Raw genomic sequence first — 26,412 nt, 5'->3', positions numbered from 1 at the left:
ACCATAACCAAACAAATTTTCTACACTCAAATTATAATTCCACAACTCACAAACTCAAAATACAACTCATACTCTCAAATCATATTTACAAAACTCTACCAAACGTAACCTAACTTTGTTGGATAATTATAAATATGAAAACAAATTGTATTTTGTTTTATAAAATAGATGATTTAAATATATAATTATATTTACCATTTATTTTATAGAAAAAAAAGGGATTTGTTCTTGTATTTTTAGATATTCGATGAAATTATTTTTTATAATTTACAAAATAAACGATTTAAATTATAAAAACTATGAATAAATATAAAAAAGTCCTAGGCTTGTTTCTAATCCTAATCAAACTGGACCATGCTATTGGGCCTTTTAGGTCTATCACGGAGCCCAAATCAATGATTTGAGCTATTCAATATGTAAAATTTGTTGAGTATTTTTTATTTTTTTGTAAAAAATTATATTGATTGAAAATCAATAATTATTTGATCAATTGACAAAAATATAAACTGATCAAGTAATTATTAATATTCGATTAATATAATTTTTTATAAGAATAAAATACTCAACAAATTTTACATATTAAACCGTCCGAATTATTACGACTGATGGGCTCTAAATGGATCGGACTCTGAGAGTCTAGTTGACAATCCAATCGATTCTAAACGATTTGAATTATTTTACATTTTTTTAAAAATATTATAGAGACCCAAAAATTTTATTAAATTTATTTTTAAATGCCTCAGATGGTCGTGCATGCCCACATTAACCACTGACACGAAATTTGATCCAAACGCTCGGAATCATTTGACCCCACCAACGACCAAATCCACAGCTGGATTGGATCAACCGCACAACCCCATCACCTTCTGGACTCTCCTTCCTCCTCTCACTTCTCCTTACTGCGACTCCTACTATTAGGGTTTTTCTCAACTCTTCTTCTTCTTCTTCTCTCTCTCCCCCTCTCCCCCCATCTGCTTCGCAACAATGTCGAGCTTCTCTCGTCAGATGAGACTCTCTTCGTCTCTGATCAAGCGTCTGCACCGTACAACGAGATCTTTCACCACTACCGAAGGGCATCGCCCCTCTATTGTTCACAAACGCAGTCTCGACATTCTTCACGATCCCTGGTTCAACAAGGTGCTTTCTAACTTCAAAACTAGTACTTTGATTTTCTCTACTTGGTTTGAATTCTTCTAATTGGATCGTTTTTGTTCCCTTGAGGGTTGCTGCGATGATTAGTGGGTTTTTGTTATCTCCTAGTCTGATGTTTTAATTTTGTGAATTAATTTGATTTATTGCATGTTGGATTTTCTTTGTTAGCTTCACACTATTGTGCGAATTGGGTTTGGTTTGGAATTTGAATTTTTTATTGTATTTTTTTTTAACTGTTTCTGTTACAGTGAAAACATTTGGACTAGGATCCAATTTTGATTTATCTTGATTAGTTTCACACTATTACACAAAACCAGGGTTTAGAGAATACCGTGTGATTCATTGGCGTCCAGTTGGTGGGTTTAGATGATTGAATATTCATGTGTTAATTGGTTAATTAACTAAATTGTACAGAAAAATTGAAAATTTTAAATTGGATAGACTATTCGGGCTCCGTAATTTCAAGATTTTTATTTTTATTTTTATTTTTATAATGAGTCTGCCAAACATTGAAATGGGGCCCAAAGATCGAAAGCTTGCATTTATTGATCTAAAGCAGTATTTCTCTTATGTTGATTCTGTTTGTAGGATTCTTGAATTTAATTGTTTTGGTACCAATTTGGTTTTAGTGTTCAAATTTATGGTGTTATTTGACGATGTAGTGAAACGTGTGTAAACAGTTCATGGTGGGGTGAGAACCAGTCACTCTTCATGTTGTGCAACAAGATGTCGCGAATTTGATTTTTGAGCTTGATTTCTTCTGTGCTGCACCTTTGATTTATCAATTAATGCATAAATATAGTATTCACTTTCTTTTTGCTGTTTGGGAAGTTTGGTTTTTGGTTTTGTTTTTTTTCACTAAAAGACAAATTAGTTAAAAAATCAAAAAAAATCAATCCAAATAAAATATCACATCAAACCCCATAATCATTTCACTTTTTATCTCATAAACATCACATCCAACCACAAAAAAACCCGACTATCTTCCCAAACACAAAAAAAAATTTCTCTAATAATATCCTACAACTAAAAAAACCCACTTCCCAAACACCCACTTAGACTACTAGCTTGGAGGACTGCTGTTTTAGTTCAGGACACCCACATTTGATAAATCTGGTTGGGAATTGATTGCATTATTGGGACAAATAGTGATTAATAAGTTCATTTTTTTTAAACTATTATATTTTGGCATAAATGTTATTTTTTGTTTTCTTTCGTCATGTGTTGTGCATATCTTGGTATTGGGGTTTTATGGTTTTTTAATCATCAGTTAATTGAAGAGTCATTCTTATCTTTAGAAAATAATACAATAATAATTGAAGAGTCATAAAACTAAGGCCAAGTTTGGCAACCCAAAAATAATCTATCTTTTTATCTTTTTCCCATCACATCACCTCTCTACTTTTCTGCACATCTTTTCGTAAAAAAACAAAAAGTGCACTTATTTAGGTCATTCCAAACAACCCCTAATTTTGACATTTTACTGTAAGAACACCAGGGAACAGCATTCTCCATGACGGAACGAGATCGTCTTGATCTTCGTGGACTTCTGCCTCCAAATGTTATGTCTCCGGAACAACAAATTGAACGCTTCAGTAAGTTCTATACTTCTCTCTTTCTCCTTATTCAATGTTAATATGATTCTTGTTTTAATAGTGTCCAATATACTAGAAATTACTGTGTCTCAATTTTCAAGCTGGAATTAAATAAGGACTTACCTGTAGGAATTTGCTATTGCTTAAATGAATTGTTTTTATTTGAATTTTTAATTATTTGAGTCCTAAAAAACATGAATACGAACACAATACACGCGCACAACACGATACAGACACGCCGAAATGACAATTTTCAAAAAAAGTCATGTCACAACAAGAAAACACAAATACATATATTTTTATATGTATAGATGAAAATAATAACTATTATTTTAACTTTTACTTTACAAATGCATTTATTTTATTTTATCAAAATAATAATGACAATTTTCAAAAAAAGTCATGACACAACAAGAAAACACAAATACATATATTTTTATATGTATAGATGAAAATAATAACTATTATTTTAACTTTTACTTTACAAATGCATTTATTTTATTTTATCAAAATAATAAAAAATATTTTCCACATTCTACATATTGTAAAAGAAATATGAACACTATTTTAGAAAGTTTTATTCATAAACAAATTGGAAATTTGGGCTTTAGAATTAGAATTCCTAGAAGTAAAAAGTCTAAAGGAGGAGATATTTACAAGTATAAATTCAAATTATTTTTTATTTTGTTTTTGGATCCCAAATTATATTTCTTAAACTTGCCATGTGTTTCCATGTGTATCTAAGCAATGGACATGTGTGTCCCCAAATGTTCAAAAGGTGCCCCATTATTAAATAATAATAATAATAATAATAGGATACAATTGGATGTGTGTCCTGCACATATAGGGCTACGAAGTACGTATACTTCCAAAAGGGAATCGTATATGTATCATATCCATATGACATATTGTTACTTCTCAGATACTTGCAAATATGTATATGATACTTCCTAAAAGTATCCATAAATTTTCTTTAGCTGTGAAAAATATTGGATACTTTTTGGATACTCTAGGTTACATATCCGGCCTATTATGAAGTTGATTGTAATAATTCTTGCATAGTATTAGAGTTTAATTGTTTAGATAAATGCACAATAGTTTTTAAAATACTTTTCTTACTTCGTGGAGAAGAAGCAAATAATGTGATGAAAGTAGTATCATTCTTTTTCACAATTTATTGAATTGACATATCTAGTGTGTCATACATGTGTCTAGTATCTCATATTTGTATCCATGTTTATATAAACTAAGAATGATACTATAATCAGATTTCAACAATTAAACAAATAAAGGTGTTGTTTGTGGCTAAAATAGCCATAAAAGACAAAATAGGCTATTTTAGCCACAACAAACAAAACATCACATTCAACCCATAATCATTACACTCTTCTCTCACACAAAAAAGCTAAAAAAGTTAAAAAGCCAAAAAACCCTTCCCAAACCAAGCTTTTTAGCCCAGGCTAAAATAGCCAAAAAAGCCAAAAAACCAAAAAGCCAACCCACTTCCCAAACGGAGGCAAATTGTCGTATATGTTGTGAAATGAAGTCATGCATCACCTAGATACTAAAGTAATGTGAAGTATATAAGGATGAGGACACCCTCACCTTAATAGTTAGCTTTTGTGGTTGAATTCTACCCATGACATTGGCCGTGTAACATGGTATCAAAGCCGGAGTATCTAGTGTCACAACCTTGCAATTTATGATGGCATCCCTCACTAGAAGGCTCTAGAAGGCGCTTGAAGGATCTAGAGACTTTTAAATAGTTCTAGATACGTCGATAGGATTCTTGAACATTCTAGAATAATCTAATAGACAAAGTGGGAGAAGTATCTAGAACATTGTCCATAGATAGGGTTCTAGAATATTCTTTGTAGCTTATAAAAGGAGGAGGACCTCATTTGCCTAAACCATCCAAGTGTATCCAAGAAGAATACAAGTTATCACATTCTCTCCAAAGTTCTCTCTCTAAGCCTCCCTTGTGTGCTAACTTCTCAAGCTTTATTCCAGACTTGGGCTTACTAAGGTGCAATCAAATGAGTGTCAAGCATCTAAGACCGCAAGGTTGGCTTGAAAATTCCAAGGTTGTGACACTGGGATGGGTAGGGCCTGTGTCCATGCCTACATGTGGCAAGTGCTATCGATTGAGCACATTGCACATGAAGAAGGGTGTGAAACAAAGTTCCATATTGCCTTAATACTAAAGTAATATGAAGTGTGTAACCGTGATGACACCATCACCTCAATAGCTAGCTTTTAGGCCAAGTTTGGCATATTGCAAAAAAGCCAAAAAGCCAAAAAGTTACTCAAAAAGTTAAAAAGTTAACACTATTCACCAAAAGTCAACAATTACGGCTGCACAACTACTAATCCTAATTTTTCCTTATAAATCAATTTTTATAATTTTTTATTACACATTTTTTCATAAAAAGTCAAAAAGTTAACCCAAACATCCATATTTTCTTCCTCAATTTTTTAGTCCAAAAAGACAAAAAGTACACTTATTTAGGACACCCCAAACAACCCCTTATTGTTGAGTTTTATCCAAGACCGTATAACATGGTATTAGAGTCGGAGTACTTAGGGATGGGTAGAATGCGTGTCCTCATGCCTACACGCAGCAGGTACTACTGAGTGAGCGCACTACGCATGAAGGAGCATGTGAAACGAAGTCCCACATCGCCTAGATACTAAAGTAATGTGGAGTATATAAGCGTGAAGGCACCTTCACCTCAATAACTAGCTTTTGGGCTGAATTCTACCTAAGACCGTGTAACATCCATGTTACTTTATCGTATCACCATATTCGTAATTGCATCGTAGCATATCCGTATCCCTTATGTATTTCGTCTTGTATTTGTACTTCATAGTTTCAAGAGTGTGATGTGCATCAATGTCCAACACACATTTGACACGGACATGATACCTTCTTAGAAGTGTTTGTGCTTCTTAGTTTGAGTATTTTTTTAATGAAATGATCATGTGATATTTGCACTTCTTGTGCCTTTGCACATGGGCCTCATAGTTTCATTGCTTGCACTAGACGGGACTTGTTAAAAGATCCAAATTGCTTGCACTAGTATGGACCTTAACCATATGTTTTTTAATGTATTCAATGAGTGCAATTTGTCAAAGATCTGAGTTGGTCTCTCTAGCTACCAATTCTATCCAAGTTTAGGCACATGGCTATTCCTTGCAGAGGTGCTTTGTGATTTTAAAAATGAGGAAGAATAAATGAATCTGAAATTTTCTTTTTCAACTATTTTGGTAAGTCCTACACTGACACCTGTTCAAATAGTGGATTTTGCAGTATGTGGATTTTTCTGTTCAAATAGTTGTCTTGCAGTCCCTTGTTGGCATTCTAAAATTTTGTCAAATATACAGTGGTGGACCTGAAGAGGTTTGAAGTGATTGCTAGGGATGGACCATCTGATCCAAATGCTTTAGCCATGTGGCGGATACTTAACAGATTGCATGATAGAAATGAGACAATGTACTACAAGGTTAGTGATGCGGAACCCATGTGGACCAATTTTGGAATGGAGATTTTATTTATAATTTTATTGGTGTTTAATGTTTTATTTATTTTCTTTTTAATTATAGTTTAAATAGGAGTCTCACTAGTATTTGGTTTCCTAATTTATTAGGGATTATACTTTTCTTTTTCTATTAGGATTTAGTTTCCTATTTTAATTAGTGGTCTATGATATTGAGTTTTATATTGTATTATGTTGATTAATATATTTGAGTTGATAAGGTTATGACCTTGTGTGATTAGGGTTGTGGCCCTTGTGTTTTTCTTCTTTGTGCCTTCTCTCTTTCCCTTATTTTGTTCTACATCAATTTGGTATCAAAGCCTTCCATTTGTTCTTTGTCATCACCATCGATTCCACCTCGCTGAAAATTACCTACCCTCTGTAGTGACCCATCATTGATCACCAGCACACCATCAATTCATTAGCTGCCGACGTCACCATCTTTGAGTGATTGACCATCACAACTGTAGCCCATCAACTAACCGAAATTGCCATCTTAGAATGGGCTTTATGAGTTTTTCCAGAATTTCCCCTTGAATTTTCTCCTGATTTCTCTTCTCCTTGTTCTAGCTTCTTTATCTCGTCATGTTCCTCTCTCCAACGTAATATGTCACCGCCAAATGATATACCACACTTTCCTACGCACAGTCCATCAGATTTGCATGAAACGGAACATATATCCTCCTCTAAGGGTTTGCTTGGATGAAGTGTTTCCTTTCCCACTAGTCACATGGTCCTCCGAAAACTATACATAAGCATGATAATTCACTAAATTAACCTAAATCTTGTTTAGCAATTACAAAACCAAGAAATAAAAATGCATTCCATGACATCTTGCATTTTTTTAACACAATTGAGAATAATGTTTACATCAAAAATTTCAGGTGAATTATCCAAGACGAAATGCATTATGATTATTTAGGTATGAATTTAAGAGATTTATCACACAAAATTAGCACTGCTCAATTTTCTTAATAAACATAGGCTAGATTCCCAACAAGCACCCCTAAGCAATGGGAAAAGTAAATACCTTTGGTGTTACAGGGCTGCTCACACTTGCGGACATGATTCATGATTGATGCGAATATCTTGCTTTTGATTTTGTGCTTCTAATTCAAGAAACACTAGCAATTCTAGCTGTTCTCTGTTCTATTTCTTTGTTATGCTTTCAACTCCATCACAGTTAGCATATGCCTCCACAGCACTCTCACAACCCCCAGTCACCAGGTCCGCATCAAGGTGACCAAATCCTGCTGTAGTTGCACCGTTTTCCTACTTCTAAACCATGTCCTTTTCCACCTCATCCACTCTATCGTTACCACTGCCACTGTATTTGCAACTCCAGCTGTCAGATGACATCTATTTCTTCCTTGGCCTTGAAAGTGAACGTTTCTGTGGGGATCATGTTGGGAGAACATTTAGCTTGTCATCTGCCTTCTATATGCATTTCAAGTTTCAAATGTATATGTTAAACTTTTCTCAAACAATTATAGGTGGATTAAATTCCAAGTTACCTGCTGATAGTGTGTATTTGAAGCATTTGTACCTATGGCTAATCTTCTCGTTCTTATTCTTATTCTTATTCTAGAATACATTATGGAAACCTGTTATCATTAATCACAATGGATTATTTGTTGTTATTTTGGTTGTGTTATTGACTATGTGTTGAACCATATTTTTTATTTTGACAGGTTCTAATCGCCAAAATTGAGGAATATGCACCTATAGTCTATACTCCTACAGTTGGTCTTGTTTGCCAGAACTATAGTGGCTTGTTCAGAAGGCCCAGGGGGATGTATTTCAGTGCTGCTGATCGTGGAGAAATGATGTCAATGGTTTATAATTGGCCAGCTGATCAGGTCTGCCGTACTTGTGATTAACAAATCTTTAATTAGAACATTATTAGGATGGGCTGATGTGTTTTGTTAAGCTTTCAGGGATTTTTGGTATCAAATTTGTGTAAGAATATCTAATTTTGCGTTGACATATGAGATTGTTCCTTAGTCTTTCTATCAGTGTGGGACTTGGAATTGCTTGCCTGTAATTTTGTTTGGTTTCACCCTTCCTTTAAGAGTTTCTAAAATATTCCAGGTGTCTTTTTATTTTCAGTTCATATTTCCAATCTTGAAATGCACTTTGCTTTATTGAGTGGGAACAAGAATTTGAATGCATGGAATTTATTTCTTACCTTGTTTTCCTCCCCTTCCCTCACCGTGCAGGGTTGTGATGCTGGACGCATGAACCTTTCATTTTTGGCTTTCATCGTATCTCATTTACTGAATGATTTGCATGAAGTTTGCTATCTTTCAGTTTTAGCGTGCTTCAAACATTTCAGTTTACTTACTGTACTTGATTTTTGATCCTTGGTCTAAGTGTTGATAAAGAACCTTTTGTTGTAGGTTGATATGATTGTTGTAACAGATGGAAGCAGAATATTGGGTCTCGGTGACCTTGGAGTTCAGGGTATTGGAATTGCAATTGGGAAGCTGGATTTATATGTTGCTGCTGCTGGAATGAATCCTCAGAGAGTATGTTCTTTCTCTATGTACCTTTGTATTTTGCATTGATATTCTGGATATATATATATATATATATATTTGTGAACAAATGTACTTGAAAAAAACAATAACATGTATGGTATAGTATATGTTATCTAGTAATGAATTTCTGATAAAGTAGGGATTCAACTTGGCAAAAGTTAAAATTACAATGCTAAATCTTGGCTTCTAGTAATGAATTTCTTTTCACTGTCAAACTCTTTATTTGTGTATCTTTTACCATTTATTCTGTTTTAACTTTGTTTTCAACAGGTACTTCCTGTCATGATTGATGTTGGAACTAACAATGACAAGCTTCTCAAAGATCCCTTGTGTAAGAATTTCTTTATTGAGCCACCTTGTGTAAATAATTTTCTCTTATTATCTGTTATATAATTTTTTTTTTTTTTTTTTTTCGCTTGGTGATTTGAAATTGGAAGTCACTTGATATTATTCTGTAAAACACAAATTCTGCCAAGCTGTATGTCAAAGAAGGATGCAACTTCTCCCTTTCTGTGCCTCACTTTAACTTACAATATACACATTAAAGTTTGTTGGGTTCTTGTAGGAAAATTCCCATTATATCTGAGCTCACTTATGAGAAATAATTTTTAGTTTGAGCTCATTTATGAGAAATAATTATCAGTTTAGTGATTGAAATATTTGTGCTTCTACTCAAGTGGACATGCAATGCATAAGAGTTGTTTTCCTTTCTTAATTTGCTTTTGTTTATAATGTTTCAATTTATGGTTATTAAATATCGTGAAAATAAATACAGGCTGATAGATTACAATGAACAAGAAACCAACAAATTTATTTTTCGTAACTTTGAAAACAAGTGTTTTCATTCTGAGAGAGTAACTAACGAGTGGTAGTAACTACTCAAAAAATTTCCTCTCTTTGGAAAAACAAGTGTTTGCATCTTTGCATTGTGAGAGAATAACTGACTAGTGGTAGTAATTACAGGCTAACCAAAGGCGTAGTTTGTTTTAAGTAGCAGCTAACCTAGTATTGACATCTGAAACCATTAAGTTCAAAAGATAATTCGATTCTTATTAGTCCTTTTATTAGAGTTGAAATACTAAACACGATCCTTTCTACAAATTTCTCGACAAGGACTTGTCTTTTCATCTTTGTGCCCACAAAGTATTTCTGTGGATGCTTGAATGATGGGCTTTGCAATCTTACCTAAGCTTGTATAACTTGCCCCTAGTCTTCTTGATACAATTGCTGGGTTTCCTTGTGGTCCACTTGTATCATGGCCATTAATGGTTGCCTAAGAAGTACAAACAATTCTAGGATGGTGAAATTTTTGCATTGGACATGTATTGGACGTTGACATTCATTTGAACATGTCCTGGTTATTTTTTAATTTTCCCAGAACCAAGCATACTTCGTACACTTTGGGAACATACATGTCCATTGCTTAGATACACATACAACAAATATAGGTCTTAACGAAAGTTTGAAAAAGACAACATGAGAGCCAGTAGTTTCTTATTACTTTACTGTAATAAATTAAAAATTAAAAATTAAAAAAAAAAAGAATAATGTTTTAATTCCTTTTATATTTTTGTTTTTCTGCTGCATTTGTGCCCCGATTTATTTAAAATCTCTCTGTTAACTTGTTTGTATCATGTCATATCAATGTCCCGTGTCCATATCCATATCTGTGCTTCTTAGATGGTCTCTAGAAGCCTTGTTTTCATTTTTAGCACCTAAATCGTCTCCATTGTCAAATTTTCAACCCAGAATAGCCTGGTCTTTAGGATGGCTTTGGGGTCAAATAGTTCAATATGATGCGGTGGGCCATAAATATATACATAGAAAATTGTCAACCTTGACTATATACAATGGAGCTGACATGACATCATTTCTATCAGTCTATAATATTAGTGAAATCAAAAGAATGGGTGCGTTGTATTTAACACAATTATCTGTAATGAAGTCATGGATATCTGATGCACACACCAGCAATGTAAAACGTTCCAAAGGCTGGAGATGATATCTGTACTCATGTTTCTACTGGTTGCAAGACATGCCACAAAGAAAACAGACGGGTGGAATGTTCTCCTTTGGAAGTTGTGTGTTTGCATCAAGCAACTGCTAAATTATGCTGTCAAAGGCTCATGTGACATGTCTTATAGCAGTACAGTTGGCCATCCTTGTTCGTGCACACGCCAGTCCAATATTTTCATAGTCAGTCTGAATAATATTGAATTAATCAATATTATGCTGGTCTTCTTGTCAGTTTGTATCAGATAAATTGTAAAGTGATCCCAATCTTCTTAGAAATGGATGAAGGTGCATTGCGGATAGATTTGTGACCCTGTTTTATGTTCCAACACAACTTTCTATTTTAAAGAAATATATATATATATATTTGTTATTTTTGCCCTGATAATATTTACTTTGAAGAGGGATGCATTCAGGTTTCAAGAGTAAGAATTTATTTTGTTAAACTTGTGTGCATCCTTAGAAAGATTATTCTCTTTTCATAGAAAAGATTAATGATTTTATTATTTTTTTCATAGATTTGGGATTGCAAGAACACCGACTTGATGGAGAGGAGTATATTGCAGTTCTTGATGAGTTCATGGAATCTGTGTTCACTCGTTGGCCAAATGTGATTGTACAGGTATTATAGTATTATATATTTTTAATTGTTGTACTTGTTATTAAATATCATTTGGATTGCTTTTTTTCCACTTATTAAAGCTTTCCCCTTTCTTAAAAAAGATACTAATACAACTTGGATTTGACCTAGTTTGAGGATTTCCAAAGCAAGTGGGCGTTCAAGTTATTGCAGCGTTACAGAAATAGATACAGAATGTTTAATGATGATGTCCAGGTAAACAACTTTCTCAATTTTAAGATAACAATACTTTTTTTCATGGCTAACTGTGATACACTGAAATTTAATACATAAAACGTATGCTTAAGAAGCGATGCAATAACTCTTTATGGTTGTTCCATTGACAAATTGGCTGAATATCATCAAGCATAACTATTGATTACAAACAAGTGTATCAGATCAGGCTCTGCATTCCATTAACTGTTGCTTATCGTTATTGGATAAAAAACCGTTTTTCATTGACACATGGAAACCAGTATGGTGAATTTTGTTATTAATTACTCCTTTTCTTTTTTCGTGCTGCCTCATCTTCATTAGGAGATATCTGTTTTGGGTTCTTTATCAGTTACTGCAACCATAAAATGGACCTTAGTATTCACACTTGTTACTGCTGTGCATTTTTTTCCCCTTTTTGCAGACTTTTAATGATTTTTCCCGACTATTTAAAGTTTTTGCACTAAAGAATGATTCATTTACTTTCATCATTTATAGATTCATTATTGTCTTAGTCTGGCATTTAGGTTTACAGTTTACGGTATCCTTGCCAACTAGTACTAAAGTCCAGTTTCAATGCAGGTAACAGCAGGAGTTGCAATTGTTGGTCTTTTGGGAGCAGTAAGAGCACAAGGAAAGCCAATGATTGACTTCCCAAAGCAGAAGATTGTTGTTGCTGGGGCTGGAAGGTTTACTACTTGTGCTTCATTATGAACCAAACAAAATTAGGCATCCCTATTATCTACAATATGGAGCAGAAGGTTTACTGCTTGTGTTTCATTTCATGGGTCACCCACAGTGCTTTTAGTCACCCACAGTTTAGTATTAAGATATGACTTGCTTTTGGACTTAATTTCTTTATTGTGCTTTTCTGTTCTACCTTTCAGTAGACGTGCAAATAAATTTCATTTTTTTGATCGTCAATAACAGAGAAAATATTATTAATAAAAAGAGGAAGCGTACAAGAAAACCGGAGGACAAGGAGTCCTCCGAAAAGAAGGGGGGGGCAAGTGAGTAATAACACCTCTAGCCACACATCTCACTGCCCTCCGAACTCTAGAAATCAAGAAAAGTGGAATCCCTATGAAAGGGGAAGATACCGAGGCCGAAAAAGATGACAAATAACAAATATTATCCCATAAAGAATCAACATCCTCCCTCTTGTCCTAGAAATTTCTTGCATTTTGCTCAGCCAAATAACCCAAAAGATCATGAAAATGACAATCCCACAACACTGTCACCTTCTTATTGCAGCCAAAACCCCAAAAATCCATTAAGATCAAGTGGAAGCAAGTATCTGAGGTCACCCAACATGAAAATATGATAATTGTTTTTTATTTTGTTATTCTTTTACCTGTATGAACTTCGTGTACATTGTCTGGTCCATTCCTATTTTCCTTCAGCTTTGGGGGCAATTGGTTGAGTAACTTGGTATTAGAGCTTTAGTTCAAGAAGGTCTGGGGTTCAAGTCTCTCCATGTGAATCATTTGTCCCCATCATATTTGTCCATGTCTACTCTATTTTGTTTGTGCATTTGCAATTCGCACTCTCGAGTTCATCTGTCTCTCCACTTGCAAGATGGTTTTCATGTCACGGATATGTAGTAGCTTGGCGTATCTCTTTTCTGATTCCCTTTATGGTTTTGGAGAAATTGTTAAAAAATATGTCTAAACACAAACAGACTACAGTTTCAATACATGGTAGTGACACTTGTCTGCTTAATTTTGTGCCACCACAGTGCCGGAATAGGGGTTCTCAATGCTGCTAGGAAAACAATGGCAAGGATGTTAGGAAATAATGAATCCGCTTTTGACAGTGCACGGAGTCAATTCTGGGTAGTTGATGCTAACGTGAGTTATTTCATCAATAGGTTATTTGCTAACAATTTTAGTATATTTCTGCTTACAAATTTAATTAGTTTATATTTATTACAATTGTTTATCATTAAAGAACTACTAATACTTCTAACTTTTAAATATTTTTCCAATGTTTACTCTAAAATTATATATTTTTTTGCTTAAATTATTTATCATTTTTTTTCAACATTTAAAGAGAGAGAGAGGAAGTGTTTTCATATTATTTGTTCAAACTAGTGTTTTTAAATATTTTCCAATCAGCATTTTAAAAAAATAAATAAAATATTAAAAAAAAATTTCCCAATTAGTATTTCTTTTTTGTTTAGGGGTGGATATAACCTTTTCATAAATATTTTGATCACATTAGCCTATTAGAGGAGGTTTCTCTCCACCCCAGAGAGATTTCTAGCTGGATAAATCATTCTGTTTGATATCAGGGTCTGATCACTGAGGAGCGTGAAAATATTGATCCAGATGCCTTGCCATTCGCAAGAAAGGTTAATGAAGCTGGTCGTCAAGGACTAAGGGAAGGGGCTAGCCTTGTGGAAGTGGTCAGTAAAACATCTGACACTTAAACCCATTAATAATAACTAATGTTGTTTTATGCTATTACTGGTAGATTCGTGCTTTCTTCTGGTGTATTGTGATTGTATGTAGGTATATTAGTATCAATACATGCAAATGATTTTGGCTAATTCCTACTTTGAATTGACATATGTTATTTAATACAGGTTAATAAAGAGTTTTGCACTACTAAGCAACTATAATAGAGTTAATCTGTAGATTTTAAAATTTGCATTATTTGAGTTCATGTAGTATCTCTTAAGCTGCCTAGATGAGATGTTTGTAGTGTCATAATTTTGTAGTTTGTAGCTTGGGGTTCTACTTGACATATACATTGTATCATTTGGCTACTTGAGATAGAGACTCATGCATACTCCTACATACATAAATAGATACATGTGATGTGACAAATGTATTCATAATTAGCGTTAGTGCTATGATATAGTTCTTTTAGCTGTAGAAAGGAGTCAATCACTATTGATATTTAGATTATGCCAATGTGCTGTGGTACCTGGCCCTCCAACATACTCATTAAATCATTTTATTACATGTCTAAGATCAATCTTTAGTGTAATATAGGTCTTGCTTTAAGGCATCCCAGAAAACCAAAGAAACAACTGGACAATACAAAAGGAAATGATATGGTAAAAAAAATTCCAAGACAAAGTCATTACTGGTGGAGGAGAAAAGTCTAACATCCACCCATAAATATTTGTTTTGTATTTTTAGGGGCTTTCTAAATTTTATACTTCTGTTAATTCTCCAAAAAGAATTCATTTTCAGGCTGGATGAAAAGATGGTATGGAATGAGAGTTAGCAGCTTGCTTTAATTATGTGAACTGCTTTAAAAAGAAAAGCTATCTAGTTGATGTTTGTAACAAGACAACATGTAGAGGTCAATCCCACTTCATTGCAGTCATTTTGGGAGTCACCCTATTTTCCCCTTAGTCTGGTGAGCCAATTAATAATAATGCACATGCTGATTGATGTTAGAAACATCCTATTGAATATCAATCACAGGTTCACCGAAAACACTTGCCATTCTTAAATGTTCAGGATTTTTTTTGAAATTCTTATTGAGTTTTTTAACTTTTTTTTTCTTCGTAGACTTTTTGTTTTCTTCGTAGACTTTTTTTTTTGATAAATAGGTCTGTGGACTTTATTGAGAAAGCATCAAGTGTTGACATATTATAATCACCGAAAGGCACTTAGCATATTATATTAGCCGAAAGTCTCTAAGATCTGTAATCATTTTTACGCACTCAGGGATCATCTTGTAATTGTCTTCTTTGTAAACCCTAAATCTTCATTTATAAATAAGGGGTGATATCTCATCATACCCTAAGCTGGTTACCCAAGCTTCATGGTATCAGAGCATCACCTCCAGGGCTAGGGTTCAAAGCATACCTAGTTGGATCATCTGCTGAATCGATCTTCTGCCATCATCATCATTCCGCTTCTTCTTCGTCTCTGCCATCATCATCATTCCGCTTCTTCAGCCCTCGTCTTCATCTGCTTCGTCTTCGTCTCAGCCCGTCGATCTTCTCCCGCAGTTCGTCGCTCGTCTTCATCAATCGCAGTTCGTCGATCTTCTCCCGCAGTTCGTCGCTCGTCGATCTTCTCCCGCAGTTCGTCGCTCGTCTCAGCCCTCGTCCTCGTCGTCCTCTGATCTCAAACCAAGGTACATATAATATATATATATCCTGATATATATATATAACTATAGCCTGATATATATATTTATATATAAATACATGTATATATAAATAACTCAACATACAAAAACAAAAAAAAAAAAAAAAAAAAAAAAAAAAAAACAACAACAACAAAAACAAAAAAAATGGTTTCTTAATTTTGTATTTTGTATGTCTTTATAGTGATCATTGTGCCTGTTATCTCACTACCACCTTCCGGGTTTGTGATTTCCACTACTTTGTTGCGGGTTTGGTAGTATTGTATCCATGACAGATTCTACTAGTGTGTCTCCTTCATCTCAAACACCAAAAGTGAGAGTCTCATTCTACCTACTACCATGACTGAGAACCCCAACCCTAGTCTGAAAATCACCACCTCTCTATTTAATGGTCAGAACTACCTAGCATGGTCTCAAAGTTTGACTTTGTTTTTAAAGAGCAGAGGGAAGATGGGGTATGTTGATGGCAGGATACAGGCACCTAGTACCACTGACTCAGGTTATGACCAATGGGAGATTAACAACTCTTTGATTATGAGTTGGCTTATCCATTCGATGGTTCCAGAACTTGGTGAGGGCTACTTGTCTATGGAGACTGCCCAGGACATTTGGGAGGCTGTGGCTGTTACCTATTCCCGCAAAGGAAATTTTTCACAGGCATTGAGTTGCGTCGCTCTATTGAGAGCACACTTCAGGGGGAGCAGACTGTTCTTCAGTACTTCACTTTCCTCACCAACGGCTGGAAACGCCTTGACCACCTGGAAGACTATAAGCCCGTTTGCCCTACTGATTCTATCGAGTACAAGAAGTTCATCGCACGGGAACGGGTCTTTAAATTTTTGGCTGGCCTAAATATGGAGTATGATCCAGTTAGGGGTCGAGTTCTGAGTATGGACACTCTTCCTTCACTGCAAGAGGCATTTGCCTATGTCCAAAATGAGGAGAGTCGTCGGTCTGCTATGATGTCCCCTGTCTCTACTGACCGTTCCGCATTACTGTCTACTCCTCGAGATAGCCTCAGCCTGCCTCCTCCGTCTGCTGCTAAGGAGTCTGTATTCTGTGATTATTGCAAAAAGCCGCGGCATACTCGTGAGACATGTTGGAAGCTTCATGGGACTCCATCTGGGGGTCGAAGTGATCGGTCGGGTTCTCGAGGAGGTCGGTCAGGCCACTCTCGAGGACGTGGTTCCTATTCCCGGGCTCATCAGTCTAGTGCCGTTGATACCCTTGATTCTAATTCCACTTCTGCTACCCACGCTTCTGATACTGAGCTGGAGGATGCTTTGCGCCAATTGTTGGACCGCAGATCTTCTACTGCTCTCAGTCCCGCTTCCTCGTCCTTTGCCCGCTCAGGTAACTTAGTACCTTCTCCTTGTGTTTTCCTGTGTCATACATCTTTGCCTTGGATTATTGATTCTGGTGCCTCAGATCATATGTCTGGCTCCTTTGATCTTTTCTCTGCCTATAAGCCTTCTTCAGGTCAGGACAAAGTTAGGATTGCCGATGGAACTGTTTCTTCTATTTCTGGAAAAGGTTTAGTCCAAGTCACTCCTACCATGCATCTATCTTCTGTTCTCCATGTTCCCAAGTTTTCTGTTAATCTGTTATCCTTAAGTCGTCTTACCCAGGATTTGAATTGTTGTGTGACGTTTTTTCCTGATCATTGTCTTTTTCAGGACCTTGTCACGGGGAGGACGATTGGCAGTGGTAGTGCAGAAAATGGTCTCTACTTCCTAGATCAACCGGACAAACTTGCTTATTCTTCCACCCCGTCTTCTCCTACACCCGCTGATGTCTGGCTGTGGCATCGGCGTCTTGGGCATCCCTCCTTTCATTTACTTAAGCATTTATTTCCTTCTAGTTTCGCAAATCATCATGTGTCTGACTTTCTTTGTGAGTCTTGTCAACTTGGAAAACAACATAGAGCTTCTTTTGCTCCCAGTTTGAATAAAAGCTTAGTTCCTTTTTCATTAATACACTCTGATGTTTGGGGTCCCTCTCGTGTTCTGTCTATGAAAGGTCATCGCTGGTTTGTTACATTTATTGATGATTTTTCTCGTGCTACTTGGGTGTATCTCATGAAAGATAAGAGTGAAGTTTTCTCTGTGTTTCGCACTTTTCATAAGATGATTTGTACTCAGTTTGGGGCCACTATCAAAATATTTCGTTCTGATAATGGCGGGGAATACATAGATTCTGGGTTAGGACAATATTTCTCTACTCATGGCATTATCCATCAAACCTCTTGTACCAATACCCCTCAACAAAATGGGGTGGCCGAACGCAAGAATCGGCATCTTCTTGACATGGCTCGGTGCATGTGTTTTTTTATGAACGTGCCTCGACCCTATTGGGGCGATGCCGTTCTCACCGCTGCCTATCTTATTAATCGTCTCCCTACCCAGGTTTTGGACAAACAGGCTCCGCTTCACGTCCTCCTCGGTTCTCAGTCCTTGTTTTCTATTCCTCCCAAAATATTTGGTTGTGTCTGTTTTGTCCATAATCACTCTCCCTCTCGTGGTAAGTTGGACCCTCGCTCCCTCAAGTGTGTTTTCCTTGGTTATTCTCCTACTCAAAAGGGGTATAAATGTTACCACCCTTCTTCTCGTAAGTGGTTTGTGTCCATGGATGTCACTTTCTTTGAGTCCCAGTCCTATTTCTTGTCCTCTCCGGTGTCCCCGTCCTCACTTCCGGGGGAGCCTTGGTATGAAGTGAGTCCTGTGCCTCCTATGGTAGAAGTGAGTCCTGTGCCTCCTATGGTAGAAGTGAGTCCTGTGCCTCCTATGATAGAACCAGTTGTTCTTGCACCACCCTCTTCTACTGGAACTATAGAACCCACTGTCACCAAGAATAAGGATGGACATGTTTATATCCGGGACATCGACAGAAAACAAGTTAACTGGATACACGGGACCGTTTCTGCTACTCCACTGCCATCTCCTGCTTCTGATGAGAGTCTAGGTAATTTTGAATCTCGTGAGTCCATTGATCTTGATGTTCCTATTGCCAAAAGAAAGGGTGTGAGATCTTGTACTCAACATCCTATCTCACAGTTTGTATCATACTCTCATTTGTCATCCTCATATAGAGCATTTGTGTCCAATATTTCCTCTGTTAGCATTCCTAACCATTTTCAGGATGCTCTTGCTATCTCTGAGTGGAAACTAGCCATGATTGAGGAAATGAAAGCACATAGGAAGAATGGCACTTGGGAATTGACTGAGTTACCTACGGGCAAACGACCTGTGGGCTGTAAATGGGTATATACTGTGAAACACAAAGCAGATGGGTCTATTGAGCGTTACAAGGCAAGACTTGTGGCAAAAGGGTTCACTCAGACATATGGCATTGATTATCAGGAGACCTTCGCACTCGTGGCTAAAATGAATTCAGTCAGAGTACTTCTTTCTCTAGCAGCTAATCTAGATTGGCCGCTTTATCAGTTTGATGTCAAGAATGCTTTTCTCCATGGTGACCTCGAAGAAGAAGTATATATGGACATTCCTCCGGGTTTTGAGAATCATCAAACAGAAGGGAAAGTATGCAAACTTCGGAAGTCATTATATGGTCTCAAACAGTCTCCAAGGGCTTGGTTTGAGAGATTCACTCAGGCTATGTTTAAATATGGCTTCAAACAAAGTCAGGCAGATCACACATTATTTGTGAAACATTCCTCATGCGGTAAGACTACAACACTTATTGTTTATGTAGATGACATAGTTCTTACAGGCAATGATAGTGGGGAAATACCTCTGTTGAAGAAATATTTAGCCAAAGAGTTTGAAATCAAAGACTTAGGAAGCTTGAAGTATTTTTTGGGAATTGAAGTTGCTCGTTCTAAGGATGGGATATTTATCTCACAGAGAAAATATGTGCTTGACCTGTTGAAGGAAACTGGGATGCTTGGCTGCAAGGCATGTGCCACCCCACTGGAACCCAATCAGAAATTGGGGGATGATGAAGGAGGAGAAGTTGTGGATAGGGGGAGCTATCAACGTTTAGTTGGTAAGCTCATTTACCTATCTCACTCCCGTCCTGATATTGCTGTTGCTGTCAGTGTAGTTAGTCAGTTTATGCATGCTCCTCATCAGATTCACTTTGAGGCTGTCATGAGAATCTTGAGGTATTTGAAGTCTGCTCCTGGTAAGGGTCTGTTTTTTTCAAAGTATGATCATCTTCGTGTAGAAGCCTATACAGATGCTGACTGGGCTGGGTCAGTAACTGATAGGAGATCAACCTCAGGGTATTGCACATTTGTCGGCGGCAACCTAGTTACTTGGAGGAGTAAGAAACAGAATGTGGTTGCCAGGTCAAGTGCAGAAGCTGAGTTTAGAGCTATGGCACAAGGTGTGTGTGAACTTTTATGGATCAAATTATTGTTGAGTGATCTAGGTATTGCTCAGACGGACTCCATGCGGTTATACTGTGATAATAAGGCCGCCATCAACATTGCTCACAATCCCGTTCAACATGACAGGACAAAACATGTTGAGATTGATCGCCACTTCATTAAGGAGAAACTCACTAGTGGTACCATTTGTACTCCTTTTGTTCAGTCTGGTGAACAACTTGCTGACATTCTCACCAAGGGAATTGGGAATAAACCGTTTCATGACATATTAGGCAAGCTGGGCATGAAAGATATCTTCGCACCAGCTTGAGGGGGAGTGTTGACATATTATAATCACCGAAAGGCACTTAGCATATTATATTAGCCGAAAGTCTCTAAGATCTGTAATCATTTTTACGAACTCAGGGATCATCTTGTAATTGTCTTCTTTGTAAACCCTAAATCTTCATTTATAAATAAGGGGTGATATCTCATCATACCCTAAGCTGGTTACCCAAGCTTCATCAAGATGATGCAACGAATACAAAAACCCCAAAGGGAACAAAAAACACCCTCTAACCTATAACCTCATCAAAAATCTCTAAAAAACCAAACATATCCGGATCAGTAGACTTCATCTGTGTTTAGTAATTTCTTTTTTCCCTTCTACATTTATAACTGAATTCTGTAGTATATTCCTTAAAAATTCATGTTTCCTGCCAGAGAGATTATTTTGATGTGGTTGTTTGGGAAAGAATTCCAAATAATCTGTCCAAAGAATTTGAATATCTTTGTTATGACTTTAACTGTTGTAGAGTTAGATAAGAGTCTGATATCTGGTATTGGGTAGAAACAAGGTAGCTCCTGAATTTTTTAGAAACCATTGCATTTGTCAGAATTTCGCCCTTCCAGAAACTTGTAGGCTGTCTAAAGAATGATGGTAGTGATTTATTGGCTTCTCATTGATGCTATTGCCACTTATGAATATGACATAACTACTGGGAGAAGTGAATCTCAAGAACTTGTCAATTGCTATAGCATGATTTAAAGGTCTCATCGGTTATAGTTTACATGTCAGTATAGATATATCAAAAGATGCCTATCCTTTGTTTCTCGATAGAAGGTTTTCAGCTTCTGAATTTAGGATTTTTGAATGTAATATCCATTATGATTTTCACATTACAGATCACATTTTTTCCATTCGTTGTTAATCAGGTGCGGCAGGTGAAACCTGATGTTCTTCTGGGGTTGTCAGCAGTTGGGGGCCTGTTCTCCAAAGAGGTATAGAATGGTTGAAGTAAACCAGATGATTTTATAATTTAAATATAAAGGCCTTGTTTGGTTTGTGTTTTTCAAAAAATTTTAAAAAAAATTCTCTACAAATAAGTTTTCAAAAATAATCAAACCAAGCAAATTTTTCCAAATTTTTTTTCCAAAACTTGTTTGGTTTACAAATTTTCTAAACAAATCTCTCTCTCATACACATCAAATCAATCACTTTTTCCAAAACTCTCTCTCAAAATAATTTTTTAAAACATCTTTTGAAAAAAAACCAAACCAAACAAATTTTCGTACTTTTTATCTCAAAACATGCTTCTCAAATTCAAAACAAACAAGGCCAAATTGTTTTTTCATCAAACTCCTCCAGTTCATGGTTAGAAACTCTTAGAAGGAATCTTCTCATTATGTGTTATTCTTGTACAGTGGTCATGGATCCCAGCCAGAACACTTCTGTATATTGAGTAATCTGTTAGTCTATAAATATTAGTCATTGACACACACAAGTGCTGTTTAATTTTTCCTTTATCCAAATTTGTAATAATGAACTGTCAATTTTCTGCACGAGTATAATACCTTTTGCATCTAGCTGGGGTCTGGCTAACCCACATGCTTTCATGATGACAAAAATAACTCATTGGTGGAATTATCTGTATTAATTTTAATTCAGAGTTTGGTTCAATGTTACCTGATCATATTCTTGCTAAAATGAAATCATTCACTTATATTTTCAGGTGTTAGAAGCACTTAAATGTTCAACTTCAACTAGACCAGCAATCTTTGCGATGTCAAACCCTACAAAAAATGGTATGTTCATTCAAACTGGTTCATAGATCTGACCAAAGCTATTCTTACTTCTTAAAATTGCTCTTTGACAGCTGAATGCACCCCCGAGGAAGCATTTTCCATTTTGGGTGAGAACATTATATTTGCAAGTGGAAGCCCTTTCAAAGATGTGGATCTCGGTATGTGTTGCAACTTAAATGTCGAATATGCCTCTTCACTGTCATCCTTTAATCTTTTTTCTTTCCCTCACTGTCATACTCTATGTTGCTCATTGTTCAGCCTTTAATTCCGTTGTAATTTGTTTGATGACAAGCACATGAAAAATAACAATGGTTTATGAGGTGAACTCGTTTTTTGCTATCTATCTATAACATTGAATTCCATTGGCAAGTGAACTCGTTACCTCCCATTGTGTGTTCTGTTTTCTGTTTGGGAACCCCAAATTTCAATCTACATTTTTTTCCTGTCTCTGACATGCTCTTCAGTTTTCATTTATTGCACAATGGTTGTCCTTCCCTTCACCCTAATAAATTTACCCTGATATTGCATCGCACAAGCACTGGAGTATTTCTCAAATGGTAGACGTGCATGCATATTATTTCATTCATAGTATTTTACCAATGGTGCCATGGTTCGGTCAAGTTGTTATTGTTGTTGTTTCTTTCTTCCTTATCCACTTTTTTTTTTCCTCCCCGAAGTCATTGGAAGCAATTTGGAGGCTTACCAATTCATTTGATATTTTTCAAATGGTTGGGTCACAATTGGACTTCCTTCTGCTCTTTTGTTCCATTGATGTAATAAATTGTCTACCTTAATGTTGCTTGCTTCATCATGCTATTTTAAATATGAGATTTATCTTCATTTTATTGTGAAATTCTGAATATGTTTGTCTGTGTAAAGCATTTTGAAATATTGGTTGCATTGGCATTGGAGTTAATTCGGTGAACTCCTAGAATCATCATCATATAAGTGCTTTGTTAACTTTCTTGAAATTCCACAGGAAATGGTCATATTGGTCATTGCAACCAGGGAAACAACATGTACCTCTTTCCTGGGTTAGTTTTAAATTCCACTCTTTGAAAGCACAATGGTTTTAAGTTTTTTGTCTTTTTTCCGCATGTTCTAAATTTCCAAATAGCTGATCATGCAGGATTGGACTTGGAACTCTTCTATCTGGATCAAGGGTTATCTCTGATGGCATGTTACAGGCGGCAGCTGAGTGGTACTTGTCCATTCTGCTTTTCTAAGTTAACTTCTTGAAATCAATTCCACAACAGTTTTAGGATGTGGAAATTATTTAGGGTTTAGGGTTTCACTCCTAGTCTCAGGTTTTATTAGAAATTTGTTATGAACAAAACTGGAGGTGACGGTACAATGTAATTCAGCTTTAATTAGAAGCATAATCTGGTTTAATATACATAAAAATACATCTTTAGGGTCCTGTTGACCTAATTGCCTCCCGGGTAGGTTAACAGTATGAAAATGCAAATAGATTGCACCTCACCTTTTTATTTGGTTGGGTGAAACTAACTGCTCTGTGCTTTTTATTGGGGCGAAAGGGTTGTTAATTTTTTGCTCATCCTGCTTCTTCAAAGATGAGCATGACTGTCTTCCGCATCCCCAGCCCCATTTTATACTCCTCTTGTTCCCCTCCATTTCTTTTGCCAGTAAAACGAAAGTTCCAGTGGTTTCTTCCCACCTCGATGGATTCTGGCCAAAGTCCCCCTTCATCTCTGTCTACCCTAAATCACTGCTACTGGTCAAATGACCACCATCAGCAACCACTTCATTAGAGCCCACCTGAAATCACCTCAGTGATGAGGTCATCATTCATTGCCCTCAATATATTCTGGAAACAGTGGAGGTGGTAAATCCCAAATCAGTTATTTTGCCAGAATTGTGGACTCCAATACCAGTGTCTCAGTCTACCCCCAAATCACTACTACTGTTCAAATAACCAGCACCAACAAAATCACTTCACAAGAACCAACCAGAATGAACCCAATGCTGAGGTTGCCATACCTCAGCCTCCTTGGATTCTGGAAAGGGTGGAGGTGGTATATCCCAAATGAAGTGAATTTGTGAAAAAAGTGTAGAGGGAGAGAGCAGGGCAAGGAGAGATAAGGACCATATGAGAAAAAAGCACGTGTTATTTTGGAACCATTTGGAAATTGTAATACTTTTGATATACCTTACCCATAAATAATTGATTACTGTGTGCATGATGACTAGAGAACAATTATAGCTAATTTTTAAGATTATTATTATTTTTTTTTATATAAACTACTTTTTAAGAATATTTCAATTTGGAAAAAGATGCTTTAAGCCACTTTATTTATATTTATTTATTTATTTTGGTTTTGCTGACAATAATTTCAAAACTACAGCCTAGCTGCATATATGACAGAGGAGGAGGTTCTTAAAGGAACTATATATCCTCCAATATCCAGGTACACGTGTTGGGAATTTCTTATCAGTTTGAATGGATCCAACTGAAATGTTTTGTGCACATATGTTGATCTTATTCATAAATGCAGAATGCGTGACATAACGAAGGAAGTAGCTGCAGCTGTGATCAAGGAAGCTATAGAAGAGGATCTAGCAGAAGGATACCGTGATATGGATCCCCGGGAACTCCAGAAACTTAATAATGTAATTTTCCTTTTAATTTAATAATCCATTTCAAATTTGTGCTCTTATATGTTTTGTTTGCTATTGTTTATCGTGGAGACCTTAAAGTAAAGGAGGTAATACTCGTGCAAGATAGGGCCAATTGGTTGGGCCAAATTAGAGTAAGGAAAACCAGAGTGTGAGAGTTTGGATAAAGAACCACCATGGCTGAGGCCAAAGGACAACCACAAATCCATAGGGGGTCTCTCCTAGGCTCAGGGAAGAATTGCCCATGGGAATGGGCTCCTAAAACTTTAAATAAATAGTGCTTCCAAGGGAGTAGTTGACAAAATGGTTGAGCTTACACCTAGTTGAAACAGGGTTCAATGCTCATGTAGTCCTAGTTTGTTTGGCCTAGAGGTCTGGGTTGTGTCATCAACCACTAACTTGCTGTTACGTAAGTTGTCTGTGCTGAAGGCGTGTCATGGGTTCTGCAGCATTGGTGAATTTGGTGTATTCTTTTACCTATCAAAAAAAAAATATTAGAAGCATTAAAACCCTGTAGAATGTACTCAAATCATTTTCTAACTTTGATAAACTTGACTTGTGCTTTTCGGAAGTTTAGATTTTATGGGTGACATTTTACCTTTCCTAAATAAGCCTCTCTCACTTGTATGAAAATTATATCTAAAATGACATTGATCTTTAAGCTGCTATTGGTGATTCAAACGGTTTCTGATGGCGTAGTAACTCAAAGTTTTCTTTCTGGAAACTGTTAGGCATTTGTCTATTCTGGCAAGCCAACATATTACCCAACCTCACCAAATTAAGTATTTCTCCATGATCTGCAGGAGGAAATTGTAGCTTATGTGCAGAACAACATGTGGAGTCCAGAATACCCGACATTAGTTTACAAGAATGAATGAACGCTTCATAGCCTGACAAATCTCCATCAATCTGTAAACCTTAGCTGCCAAAACTATGGGTGAAGATGCGCCTTTATGATCTATATACGTTGAGGCACAATGCAGTGTAGTCTGCGTTTATTGTATAGTTATTTTATTTTTCAGTACATATTCCAGTTGTTTTGTGCCTACAGTTTGTATTTGTACTTTGTTATGGTTATTTTGTAACCTTGTAAATCTAACCCATTTTTGGGAACAGTATAAATTGATTTTCCTAATCATGGCAAATTTGTCAGTGGCTTTGATACTGTCTGCTTAGCAAATAAGAGCATCCACCATGGATGTGTTAAAAATGTGTTAAAGTGTGTTATATGATAAAAAGTGATAAAAGTGGGACCTAAAAATGTGTGTTAAGAGTTCGTTAATTTGATGAGTGAATAGTGAATGAATAGTGATACAATGGATGTGTTAAGGTGTGTGTTAAGAATATATATATATATATATGTATATAACTGTGGGACCCACCCTTCTACCAGCTCTCATTCCCTCTCTCTCTCTCCATTGCCAACGGTTATATTTCACATTATACCAGTGCTCCACTGCCAACGGCAATATTTCACTTCAACGACGACTATAATTTACAACAAATAGATATATATTGTATTGTCATCAACTAAATAAATATGCTTTATATATTCAAATCAAGTGCATTTTTATCATCT

The 26,412-nt window shown here is 36.1% G+C and overlaps 1 protein-coding gene across 2 annotated transcripts; it reads left to right on the top strand.

Moving 5' to 3' along the window:
- The first annotated feature begins 624 nt into the window (after positions 1 to 624).
- Positions 625 to 25,971, top strand: LOC114262846 (NAD-dependent malic enzyme, mitochondrial). Of its 2 annotated transcripts, none has more exons than XM_028203263.2 (19): positions 625 to 1,137; positions 2,651 to 2,747; positions 6,132 to 6,250; positions 7,975 to 8,142; positions 8,683 to 8,811; positions 9,094 to 9,154; positions 11,355 to 11,458; positions 11,588 to 11,671; positions 12,251 to 12,357; positions 13,407 to 13,518; positions 13,962 to 14,075; positions 21,327 to 21,392; positions 22,124 to 22,196; positions 22,268 to 22,354; positions 23,176 to 23,230; positions 23,326 to 23,397; positions 24,563 to 24,625; positions 24,713 to 24,827; positions 25,637 to 25,971. In XM_028203263.2, exons 1-19 carry the CDS (start codon positions 985 to 987, stop codon positions 25,709 to 25,711), a joined length of 1,854 nt encoding a protein of 617 aa, XP_028059064.2. In that variant the 5' UTR covers positions 625 to 984; the 3' UTR covers positions 25,712 to 25,971. The 2 variants fall into 2 exon arrangements, 1 of the variants encoding a protein (XP_028059064.2); XR_014362195.1 differs by having other exon boundaries at positions 760 to 1,137; positions 23,314 to 23,397.
- The last annotated feature ends 441 nt before the right edge of the window (positions 25,972 to 26,412 follow it).

This window comes from Camellia sinensis, chromosome 2, assembly GCF_055761805.1.
Source record: "Camellia sinensis isolate YWXY chromosome 2, ASM5576180v1, whole genome shotgun sequence".
NCBI classification, from domain to species: domain Eukaryota; kingdom Viridiplantae; phylum Streptophyta; class Magnoliopsida; order Ericales; family Theaceae; genus Camellia; species Camellia sinensis.
This window is presented reverse-complemented; position numbering and strand designations above follow the sequence as displayed.

Coding starts and splice junctions, on each gene's coding strand:
- LOC114262846 (XM_028203263.2), top strand. CDS start 985: ATGTCGAGCTTCTCTCGTCAGATGAGACTCTCTTCGTCTCTGATCAAG. Junction 14,076..21,326: donor GGGCTAGCCTTGTGGAAGTG/GTCAGTAAAACA, acceptor GTTGTTAATCAG/GTGCGGCAGGTGAAACCTGA. Junction 21,393..22,123: donor GGGGCCTGTTCTCCAAAGAG/GTATAGAATGGT, acceptor TTATATTTTCAG/GTGTTAGAAGCACTTAAATG.